The 12,075-nt window shown below is 39.9% G+C and overlaps 1 protein-coding gene across 4 annotated transcripts in view; it reads right to left on the reverse strand.

Moving 5' to 3' along the window:
* Positions 1 to 5,781: 5,781 nt before the first annotated feature.
* LOC103698482 (ALBINO3-like protein 2, chloroplastic) overlaps positions 5,782 to 12,075 on the reverse strand; it is an 80,221-nt gene continuing 73,927 nt past the window's right edge. For 3 of the 4 annotated variants that reach the window (XM_039120091.1, XM_039120090.1, XM_039120089.1), the window contains 6 exons: positions 7,232 to 7,396; positions 7,083 to 7,138; positions 6,853 to 6,970; positions 6,645 to 6,713; positions 6,459 to 6,568; positions 5,782 to 6,330 (listed from right to left, as the gene is read on the reverse strand). In XM_039120091.1, the coding sequence (XP_038976019.1) occupies positions 6,222 to 6,330; positions 6,459 to 6,568; positions 6,645 to 6,713; positions 6,853 to 6,970; positions 7,083 to 7,138; positions 7,232 to 7,396 (627 nt within the window). In that variant the 3' untranslated portion in view covers positions 5,782 to 6,221. The remainder of the gene's footprint in view (positions 6,331 to 6,458; positions 6,569 to 6,644; positions 6,714 to 6,852; positions 6,971 to 7,082; positions 7,139 to 7,231; positions 7,397 to 12,075) is intronic. The other variant, XR_005508941.1, reaches the window with a different exon arrangement.

The raw sequence follows: 12,075 nt of genomic DNA on the forward strand, positions 1-12,075 counted from the left end.
CCGTTCCAGTTTTACTTGTACCTAAGAAGGATGGGACATGGAGAATGTGCGTTGATTGCCGAGCCATCAACAACATAACGGTACAGTATCGTCATCCTATTCCTCGCTTAGATGACATGTTAGATGAGTTGCATGGTTCTTGTGTGCTCTCTAAGATTGATTTAAAGAGTGGTTATCATCAGATTAGAATGAAAGAAGGAGATGAATGGAAAACTGCTTTTAAAACAAAATATGGTTTGTATGAATGGTTACTTATGCCTTTTGGTTTGACTAATGCACCAGCACTTTTATGAGACTTATGAATCATGTTTTCCATATATTTATAGGCAGGTTTGTTGTTGTCTATTTTGATGATATACTCATTTATAGCAAAAACTTGGATGATCATGTCGTACATTTGAAATCGGTTTTAGATGTGCTTAGGAAAGAAAAGTTATTTGCTAACATGAAGAAGTGTACTTTTTGCACTGATAAGCTTGTATTTCTGGGATTTGTTGTTAGTGCACAAGGCTTACAGGTTGATGAAGAGAAGGTATGAGCAATCCAAGAGTGGCCGTGTCCCACAAGTGTAGGCAATGTTCGTAGTTTTCATGAACTTGCTAGTTTTTACCGGCGGTTTGTGAAGGACTTTGGTAGCATAGCTGCACCACTTACCGAAGTGATCAAGAAGAACGTTGGATTTAGATGGGGAGAAGAACAAGAGAAGGCATTTCAGCTAATCAAAGAGAAGCTAACCAACGCCCCCTTATTGTCTTTACCTAACTTTTCTAAAATGTTTGAGATTGAATGTGATGCTTCAGGTATTGGGATAGGCACAGTTCTTATGCAAGAGGGACGACCAATTGCTTACTTCAGCGAGAAATTAAGCGGGGCAGCTTTAAACTACCCGACTTATGACAAGGAGTTGTATGTATTGGTTCGAGCTTTGGAGACATGGCAGCACTACCTATAGCCTAAGGAGTTCGTGATTCACACCGATCATGAGTCCTTAAAACACTTGAAGGGCCAACAAAAGCTAAATAAAAGGCATGCTCGTTGGGTAGAGTTCATTGAGACGTTTCCATATGTCATCCGGTATAAGCAAGGTAAGGAGAATGTGGTCATCGATGCACTTTCTCGCAGGTATGCATTCTACACTTGATGCAAAATTGCTTGGATTTGAACACATTAAAAGTTTATACATTGATGACCATGAATTTTGTGAAGACTACCATGCTTGTGAGAAAAACGCTTGTGGTAAGTTCTTTAGACATGATGGGTTCTTGTTTCGAGAAAATAAATTATGTGTGCCTAACAACACTTTGAGGGATTTGTTAGTGCAGGAATCCCATGGAGGGGGATTAATGGGATATTTTGGAGTAGTTAAGACCTTAGCTGTTTTGCAGGAACACTTCTATTGGCCACACATGAAACGAGATGTTAAGCGGATTTGTGGTATATGTGTTACATGTAGGCAAGCTAAATCCAGAGTGCAGCCCAATGGTTTGTATACTCCTTTGCCCATTCCTAGTGAGCCTTGGATCGATATGTCAATGGACTTTGTGTTAGGATTACCTAGGACTAAACGTGGAAGAGATTCGATTTTTGTGGTTGTGGATAGCTTTCTAAGATGGCACACTTTATTCCATGCCACAAAACGGATGATGCTTCGCATGTTGCTGATTTGCTCTTTAGAAAGATTGTGAGATTACATGGCATGCCTAGAACCATTGTTTTGGATAGAGATGCTAAGTTCTTGAGCTACTTTTGGAAGACTTTGTGGTGTAAGCTAGGTACCAAGCTTTTGTTTTCTACTAATTGTCACCCACAAACTGATGGTCAAACCGAAGTAGTGAATAGGACTTTGTCTACTTTGTTGAGGGCTATGATTAAAAAGAACATCAAAACATGGGAGGATTGTTTGCCACACGTTGGGTTTGCTTATAATCGTGCTATTCATTCTGCTACTAAGTTTTCACCGTTTGAAATTGTTTATGGTTTTAATCCTTTGACTCCATTGGATTTATCTCCATTACCTGTTTTTGAGCGTGTTAATTTGGATAGAAAGAAAAAAAGCTGAATTTGTGAAGCAAATACATGAGAAGGCAAGGCTCAATATAGAGAGGAGAACAGAGCAATATGCAAAAAAAGCCAACAAAGGGCGACATAAGCTGATTTTTGAACCTGGAGATTGGGTTTGGTTGCATATGAGAAAAGAGAGATTTCTGGCGCAAAGACGTTCCAAACTGCTTCCAAGAGGGGATGGTCCTTTCCAAGTTCTAGAGCGCATCAATGACAACGCTTACAAGCTAGATTTGCCCGGTGAATACAATGTTAGTGCTACTTTCACTATTACTGATTTGAGTCCTTTTGATGTAGGTGATGATTTGAGGGCAAATCCTTTTCAAGAGGAGGGGAATGATGCAAATAATGGCATGACTACAAAGGAACCCGTTCAAGTTCCAACTGGGCCGGTTACAAGAGCACGAGCTAAAGTGTTCAAGGAGGCATTAAATGGGCTGGTTAAAGAAGTTTGGGCTCAAGCAAATTTATGGAGGTCCATTGAAGGTGATGAACATGTTCCACAAGGCTGGAATTCCATAATTTAAGCTGTGGAATAATCCGGAAGAAATCCTTATAGATTGCAGCACAATTAGCGTGTTATTGGGGCTTAGTTTCCATCCTTGGTTGCTTTCCCGTTTTGACTCATCAAGGAGAATAAGTGGCTGCAATTTTAAGCAACCTTTTCAAGACAGCTCATTTACTTTCCTTATTTGATATTTTAGGTTCATAATTTCGGTTTTGTAAGAAGAAAGGAATCAGAAAATTCCTTGTTTTCTTTTTAGTTGTTTAGGTGAATTTAAGGCAGCCTATTTTGGGGTTTTCTTTTTTTGCAGCTGCAAATTCGTGGACCTTTTGTATTTAAAAAGCCTTTGGCTTATTCGAAGGAGGCAGATCATATTTTTTCAAAAAATTGGTGAGTTTTTTTACTCTCTTTGGTTCTTTGAAGGACTGTTCAAACTTATCGAAATTTTCCGTGGCTCATCGACTTATCAAGCGGATTCCCACTACCGTTCGTGGCGTCTTTCTTTTACAAAGGTTCTTGTTTCGCATTAAACAACGGGTTGAGGTCAAATATACCAAGGTTCTTGTTTTTGTTGAAACAACGGGTCGAGGTCTCCCAACCAAACCGTGGGCGTTCTTGGGTTTCCCTATTGTTTGACAGGTCTCGTTATTCTTGACGGAGTTCGCATCAGCTCTTCTAGCGGAAGTGTGTTGAGGTCTTTAGCTTCTTGGATGGCTGTCACTTTAGCTTTCCATGTGTAAGGCAGAGAACAAAGAACTTTCCTGGCAATATCACTGTTAGAATAAGTTTTTTCAAGGCTTTTCAAGCCATTAATGATGCATGTGATGGTTTCAGATGGTTCCATTTTAAACAATTCATATTTATATACAAGTATGTTGATTTTAGATTCCTTCACTTGGTTGGTACTCTCATGGGTAACCTTAAGTCTATCCCATATTTTCTTAGCAGAAGTACAGGTGGAAACCCTATTGAATTCATTTGCATCTAAGGCACAATAAAGTACATTCATTGCCTTAACATTTAGTTGGGCCCTTTTTCTATCATTATCATCCCAATCTTTTTCAAGCTTGAGAATTGCAATATTATCTATAATGTGTGCGGAAATATGTGGTCCATTGAACAACGGTGGCCTATTGGTAGACTGCCCTTCACTTAGGGTAGATCTAAATTGAGTTGCCATTTAATCTTTTGCTCAAATAGATTGGATCAATAATCATTATTAAAGCACCTGCTCTGATACCACTTGTTGCCCAGAAGACAACCCAAGAGGGAGGGTGAATTGGGTTCTGTTTAAAATTAGATTCTTTAAATTTATCTATTGAGGATTATGAAAGCTTTCTTGATTTTAAACAAATGTTATTAAGTAATCTATAAGAAAGTAGTAAAGAAGTAAAGCTGGATAAACCACAACACAAATACAAGATTTTTAAAGTGGTTTGGAGCCAACCCTACTCCTACACCCACTCCTCAAGCTTTCCTTGGGAGTTCACTATAATCTTAAGATTACAGCTCGATTATTTTACAAGCTCACAACCCAAATTGTTGTTTTCATAGGATCACAATGAACCTGGTTGGCTTTGTTAGCATCACTCATATGCCATGAAAATTTCGAAATAATTTTCAGATTGCAGCGGAAAAACATATGCGGGATCCGTTCATCGCATGAACGTATTTTAAAACCTTTCATTTGTAGATAGATTAGAATTAAATTATTTTAAACCATTTTAAAATCATTAAGAAGATCAGATCTTCACCTTGTGCGGGTAGATGGTCTCCGCAAATCTAATTTACGTGGTATTTGATCAAAGCTCAGTGGAAGCCGCACACGCGTTCGGCCTCTACGGGTATCCACACGAAGTAATGAGTCGATCAAAGCCTTTGGATCTTCCCAGGGTGCTAGCTCCCTTGCAGAGAAGGCTATGGATGGCTGATATCCTCCCTTTCAATCAACTCTTGAATGCCTAAGGGAGGAGGAAGAAGAAGGATGGATCAAAGGAACAAGAACAAAGCCCTGCAGCCTTTTTCTTTTTCTTCCTTTTGGAACCAAGATGAAAAAGGAAGAGGGCGTCTTAGGCTTTTCTTTTTCTTCTCTTGATTGTGGCTCAAAGGAGGAAGATGGATGAGGGTGCTCACGGCTGGAATGAGGAGAAAAACATGAATAGTGGCCGAAATCCCACGCTCCTTTTGAAGTATTAAGGGATAAAGATGAGTTCTTATTTTTTAGGAACTCATTCTTATCCCTTTAGATGGCAACCAAGGAGGGGCGTAGCCCCCTCCTTTTCTTCTCATGCAAGTCCCAATTCTAGTAAACTTTGCCCAATTTATTTAACTTCCAATGTATAATTTAGAATTATAAAGATCATGAGGTTATAACATTTTCACCTGTGTTTGTTATAGAATTGTATCGGCCCACACAATAACTACCTTAACATCTAAAATCCTGCGGCGATTGAGCTCCTCAAGCTACTCCAGATCCACAAGCAACGCCCGGATCTTTGTGTTCCTGCTTTTGTTATTTCCTTCCCTTTAAATTGTTTCTAGAAAAATTAAGGTTTATGTTTCCTTTTCCCTTTCTTTGCTTGTCATAAGGCCAATTCTCAGAAGGCTACCAATTGGATTCACCAGATCACTGTGAACTTTTCATTCCATTGTTTGTATTCTGAAAATTACCTATTCCACAGAAGGTTATGTTATCACAACAAAGTCCTTGCGGCAGAAAACTTGGCAAAGAAGGTGATAAGAGGGGGGCGGGGCAAAGCCTTGGCCCCTGAGCTGTAGCAACAGAGAGAACTGATCACTTGATGCTTAGGTGTGAGTATGCAAAGAGATTATGGCACCTTCTACTATAGAAGCTCAATGTATCACAACCCCCTTCTCAATACCAAGAGCTCTGGAACAGATGGAGGGCAAAGAACATTGGGAAAACCCTGACACCAGCGCTTGAAAGTCTAGCTGCTGGAGCATCTGGAAAGAAAAGAATAGCAGGATTTTTAAGTTCCCAGTGAATTCGGCAAACGAGACTGCAAAACAAGCAGCGTCTTTTGTTCCAAAACTAGACTTCCATTGCCGATGGTGAAGAGCTCAGGTTGGTGGCCTCAACGCTGGACTACCTCCGCATATCCAATATCAACTAGCATTTGACCATGAAAAGACTCAACCACGCATTGTCTCCTCTAAGAAGGGTGGAAAAACGTTGGGCAAAAGCGAATATGGTATTTACGTTGGGGAAGTGCCTCTCTTCTTTCATATTATCTCCACAAAAAAAAAGTTATCTGTTGCAACATTCTGTTTGTAATCATGACAATGCATGTTAGGACATAATTGCAGTTAGCATCACTTGAAACAATACAGGATAGCCATCCAATGAGGACAGGCCCAACACATGAAACCATGTTGTATATACAGAAAGCAATCAAAAGAATAAATAAAACTTTCACACAATGGTTCATGAACAGCGATAGCTCAAATCTGCCGAGCAGCACCTTGATAGTTTGAACAGCTCCTTAACACCATCAATAATAATGATGCAGATACGCATGTTTGGCTCCTTTTCATGCCTTGTATGCAATAGCAAAATTGATCATAAATAGTCCCAATCCCCTTAGTATTGATACAAACCTCGAACAAGTATCTGTCAATGACTTCTGCAGATCACTCATGCCTCTTCACATTCTTTCACGTAACGATCAACTGCAGGATCATAGGCTGCAGCAACTCGCAGGTACTTAGAAGCTTCGGACTTCTCGCCTTCTTGAAATAGAGTGCTGCATGACAATATTTAGTAAGATAACCAGGCAACGATGGTCAATCAGATGAAACTAATTTAAGAGTCCAAAACATGAAATGCTAGCAGAAAGTACAAATACTATGTGAAAACTCTTCAGGTATCTACCTTCCTAACATCACCAATCCTCTATAGTAGCAGGCTTTGTCCATAGGGCCATCTGGCTCCTTCAACTCTGCTAGTCTTTTCAAGTGCTCGATCCCCATTGATTTATCTCCCTGCAAACACATGGCATCTCGTTGATCGGTAATGCATGTAGAGTGCATGAAACTCAAATGACACTGCTTGATTTACCTGCCATATATGTGAAACACCTGCCCCGAAATATGCAAGAACTCGAAGAGCATCCTCCTCCTCTTGAATCTATCAGCAAACAAGTTAGAGATTAGATGCCATGAGATGTTTTGTTTAAGATCCATGAACGGTAAGTACAGATTTTTATCAGCATTTTACATGAAAACTTAAGGGTATATTATGCAACAGCAACAGCAAATGAAGAGACCTTTGAGATTGCACGTTCAAAATGTTCAGCTGCTTCCAAAAATAATCCTTTAGAGCACAGAATTTGCCCCATTGCTATCCAAGCTCTCACCAGTTCAGGATTCTTGTCAGTTGCCATTCTGTCTACAAAGGCTCTATTAACTAGATATAATTCGGTAAAATCAGCACAAGAAAAATATTCACTCATTGCCCTGGGTAAAAAATTTAAATAAATTGATAAAGTTCTGTTACCGTAGCAATGGAAGAGCCTTATCTTGCTGGCCTGCTGCCAAGTTATCAAGAGCAAGCTATAAAAATCCAGAAAAATAATTATTATGTGGCAGAAACAGTAACAGCCCAACACCCAGAAGAAATATCTTTATTATATATTCTCTACTCACATCAAGCAATTTCTCAGGAGATGAAGTTTCTGCAGAGATTGCATGCTCCAATAGACCACTCTTCTCATGCAAAACATTCTCGCTAGAAATTTTATCCCTCATCTGAACCTTTTGTTCTGGCAATCCCAACTTCATCCGGATGTACGGATTTCTGAAGGATAATTGCTGCAACATTTAATGCTCAAAAAATGATAAGAGGGTCAACATAAAAAATCTAGATTGCATGGATTTTAGAATTCAAAACAAATACTCAATGAAAGGCTCAAAAACTATAAAAAGAGATTTTAACAAGGCCAAGATGAGAAGCAGAGATTAATATGCAAAGGAATCTGTTAATCAAAAGTTTTGTCCTGCCATGAGAATATAAATAACAAGACTAAATTACAAAATATAACAATGAACAATTGTTAATTTTTGGGAATTCCAATAATGCTTTATAGCATCTGCAGAGCTGAGATATGTCTCATTAACCAGGAATACTGGAATAGCTTCTCACATGGTCAGACAGCAAGCTTTTAAGAAAGCTTTGAAGATAATGCTAGTAGCTGAGGGGGCAATCATAAACTAGCTGAAGTCTTCCAGTACAATTACTTGAAAGGAAGATTTAGAGTAGCTTTAATAGCTACTTAATAAGTGAAGATCTGTTTCAAACCATAATGTAGCAGTTGATGAAACCAAATATAATATTTTATAGCCTGAACAAATGTTATCTAGATGTCAATTGTCCAAATTATCCACCCAGCATTGTCATGGGAATTAGCTGTTTTCTGAAATCTCTTACATCAATTATATCTACTATGAAGAAGAATGGTGTTGCCCAAGGTGACAAGCCAAGAGGGGGGGGGGGGGATGAATTGGTTTCTCTAAATTCTTTGCACTTTTAATTTAGTTAATCGATGAATGAGTGAAATTTAGAAACAATACACAATGCAAACACACAAGAAGTATAGTGGTTCGGTGCTCTCCTAAGCACCTACGTCCACTCCCCAAGCGACCCCTTAGGAATTCACTATAATCCCGCGGATTACAGTTGGATTGTTTTCCGGGCTCACAATCCAAAAACCTTTACACTTTGGTTTTCCGGGATCACCAAAAACCTATGTTGGTTTTACGGGCTCACCAACGAACCTTTACAATTGGTTTTACGGGCTCACCAACAAACCTAGACCGTTGGTTTTACGGGCTCACCAACAAACCTTTACAATGTGATTAAAAGGAAAAGAAAGTTGAAACTCCTATATGAGCAAATATAACAATTATAAGCTACAAAGAAGAGTTTAGAATATAGTTATCGCTTGATGAGACTTCTCTCTTCTTTGTCAAGAATGCTTCACTCTTCAAGGATGGATGGAGCCCTTAATGTCTCTTGGAATCTACTCAACCACTTTCTTTTGACTCTTTGAATGAAGCACTTGGATGAAGAAGATTAGGGCACTTGTCTCTCTAGTGTAAACTTTGATATTTTGCAAAAGGATATTTTCTCTGATGAATAGTGTTCCTTTAAATAGTTTTCCTCATCCATTGGACAACCCCCATTGGTCAGATTTCAAAAACTAGCCGTTACTTGCTGTTGGAAGGACAAAAAGTACTTCTGCAGAACTAGCCGTTATGCTTCTGCCCGTACTTGGGTCGACCCAATCTTTCCTAGGGTCGACTCAAACCACTGTTCATCAGACTTGGGGTCGACTCAACTTTCACTAGGGTCGACCCAACTTTCACTTGGGTCGACTCATGCAACATTGGGGTCGACCCTCTCAGGAAACACAGAACCTTGTATTTCAGCCTTCCTTCACTTGGGTCGACTCAAGGTTCAGTTGGGTCGACCCTCTCAGGGATTCCAGAGAACTGTTTTCTTGAGGCTTGAAGATGGGGTCGACTCAGCCTTTACTTGGTCGACCCAAGTACTGTTCATCCGTGCCATTTTTGCAGAAGTGTGCCAGATGGTTCCTTGATGTGCCGGAGTCGACTCATTCCATACTTTGCTGCAACTTAGGATTAGATTCATCCATATAATCAATGAAATATTCTTCAAGCAATTTTGAATATATGTCATGGTGGTGCTACATACTCTTAACAATGAAAATTACTATTATCCACTTAAGAGTACGTTTTACTTGAACCTTTGCCGAATTAGAATTTAGAATTCACTATCCCTTTTCTATCGCAAATTTTATCTCAATATTAATCATTGAAATACATCTTGATCTCATTCTACTAATGTACCGAGAGTGACGGACTTAGTAATGACATATCATATTACCTTGTAATATTCAATTAGATATTCCTTCAATGGTTGTGTTAATCATCAAAATACCACTATCATCCTCAATCTCCCCCTTTTTGATGATTACAAAATATTGAGTATGAGCAGATTGTTACTTAAGTTAAAATCCGTTTTTAGAAGAGCTCAAATTGCTGAATTTCAGCTTTTCAAGTTTGAGAGTGAAGTCTCCCCCTTTTTCATCCAAATATTGCCAATTTGAACTTTTTGATTTACTCCCCTTTCTTTTATATTTGGTTAAAGATGAAACTTCAAAAATTTGAGATAAAACAAGAGTTTCAGATTATGTATCGAGGTATGAGAAGTGCGTGCCAAATTCTGAAATTCGATTTCAATTTGAGACTTTAACCTTTTCATTGTTACATATTACTCCCCCTTAAGTGTATAATCTTTCCTATTATCATTTTCAATCTTGTTTATCAACTTATTTCTTTCCTTCTCCCCCTTTTTGTTATCATCAAATAGGTGCATGGCAATAGATAAGTAGACACAGTAAATAATAAACATTCAGATTTTACTGATCAAACATGGAACATTGTAGTATATTAACACCAAAAATACAATGTTTTTCAATCAAAGTGCAAAGTACATGATCAACACAAAATACATATGAGAACTAGATAAATCCTAGGCACTAATCAAGATGCTAACATCAGCCTAGGGGGTATCTAATGGCTGTGATCTAGTCCTCATCCTCCTAGCATAAGTAGCGAGGGGAGGTCGAGCCTGATAGGACTGAGTCTGGCATGGACCTCGCTGAGCTGGATGACTCTGTGCTGATACCTCTGACTCAGCTGCTTGGGGCACAGATTGACCATGAGCCTCTCTCTCTCTTCGTAATGCTCCTACCTGCTCTCTGAGATCGCTAATCTCAGCAGTCATGCTATCCATCCTGCTCCATATCCCATCAGAGAGAGTCCTCACTTGAGCTGATACAAGCTCAGTCATCCTACTCCAAAACTCCTCTATACATCCCGTAGGTGTGGATGACGAAGGTCCAGCCTCTGAAGGTGCTGTAGGATGATCCGCAGGCTCCACATCCTAAGGGATGGGGTCTCCAATCTCTGGTGCATCACCCTCTGGTGCATGTATCCCAGCTCCTGCACGCACCCACTGCCCGTTCACCTTCTCATAACCCATGCGAATAAGGGATCGTGCAGTGTACGTGTCAGTAAATAGTAGATGCCTGGAGATCTCTCCCTCTACTGATATGTCATGCTGTCGGAAGACCAGGATGAGTATCATACCATAGGGCAAGGAGACTCTCGAATTGCATATTGCCTTTCTCATTTGTCTGATCATCATAGCTGGGAGGTTCAGGGGAATGCCCTGAATAACATGCTCCATAACAACCAGATCTCGCTCAGATATGAGATCAAATCTCCCACTCTTCGGAAACAGTATCCGACCTATGAAGTTATGTAATAACCTCATCTCAGCTGATAGAGAGCTAGCTACTAGATTTTCTGAATAATCAAAATCCTCTCTCTCAAAAATCAACTGTAGAGCTCTCAACTTACTCTCTGATTTTTCCGGTGTAGCTCCTTCGCAGAGGGGAGATGAAGCAACTCACTCAAGCTTTCTTCTGAAACCCTAACCCTTACTCCTCGGACTTCAGATATAAGCCCTCCCATTCCAACTTTCAGGAAGGCATAGAACTCACGAACCAACCCAGGATAGATCACCACATCTAGGGAGCAAAGATACTCCCATACTTGCCTTCGGATCCAATCACCCAACCGGAATGCTTCTTGATCCAAGAACTCGGAGTGGATCCTTCTTCCCGTGGTAACCGGTCTCCCCGCATATTTTGCAAGTTGGACTGAAGGAGAGGGAGGAGGAGGCTCTACACGTGTCTCACCTTGTGGAGGCACTGTAGAAGACTCTAGCATTTCTTTCAACACGGGTTGTCCGTGAAACTCTCCCGGATCGCTTGGCTACGGCTCGCTTGGGTCCCATTCCTTCAAGATCTTGATCTAACGACTTGGGGAAACTTCCTTCTACTGTTTGGAGATGATTGGAAGAGATTGAAGAGTGGGAAATGGGTTTTAGGAAGAGGACAAGATGAAACAGTGCCCTAATGTCGCTCACGGATCCCCCTTTTAAAAGTGAGGTCCCGTCGTTGGGTCGACCCCAGATTTTTCTTGGGTCGACTCAACGTTGGGTCGACCCCATTCTGGTTTGGGTCGACCCTAGCTCAGAAAATTTTCTTTCTCCTTTTCTTTTTAAAATTCTTCCTTTCCTCCAATCCTTACAAATTCTTACTGGGACAATGATACATGAGTAAGAAATCTATAGATGACTAGTTTGACTAATGTTTCATAGGTTTTTCGAAATGGGAGGAGAGTATCATGAGACTACTTGCTCCTTCTTATATCTCCTCAATCAAAGGGATCACATATACCTAATTCCCTTCTAAGCATGCAAAACTTGTCTTCACTTAAAGGTTTTGTGAATATGTCAGCCAATTGTTTCTCGGTACACACATGCTCAATACATATATTTCCATTTTGAACATGATCTCTAATAAAATGATACATTATTTCAATATGTTTGGCTTTAG

Source organism: Phoenix dactylifera, unplaced genomic scaffold (genome assembly GCF_009389715.1).
Source record: "Phoenix dactylifera cultivar Barhee BC4 unplaced genomic scaffold, palm_55x_up_171113_PBpolish2nd_filt_p 000708F, whole genome shotgun sequence".
NCBI lineage: Eukaryota > Viridiplantae > Streptophyta > Magnoliopsida > Arecales > Arecaceae > Phoenix > Phoenix dactylifera.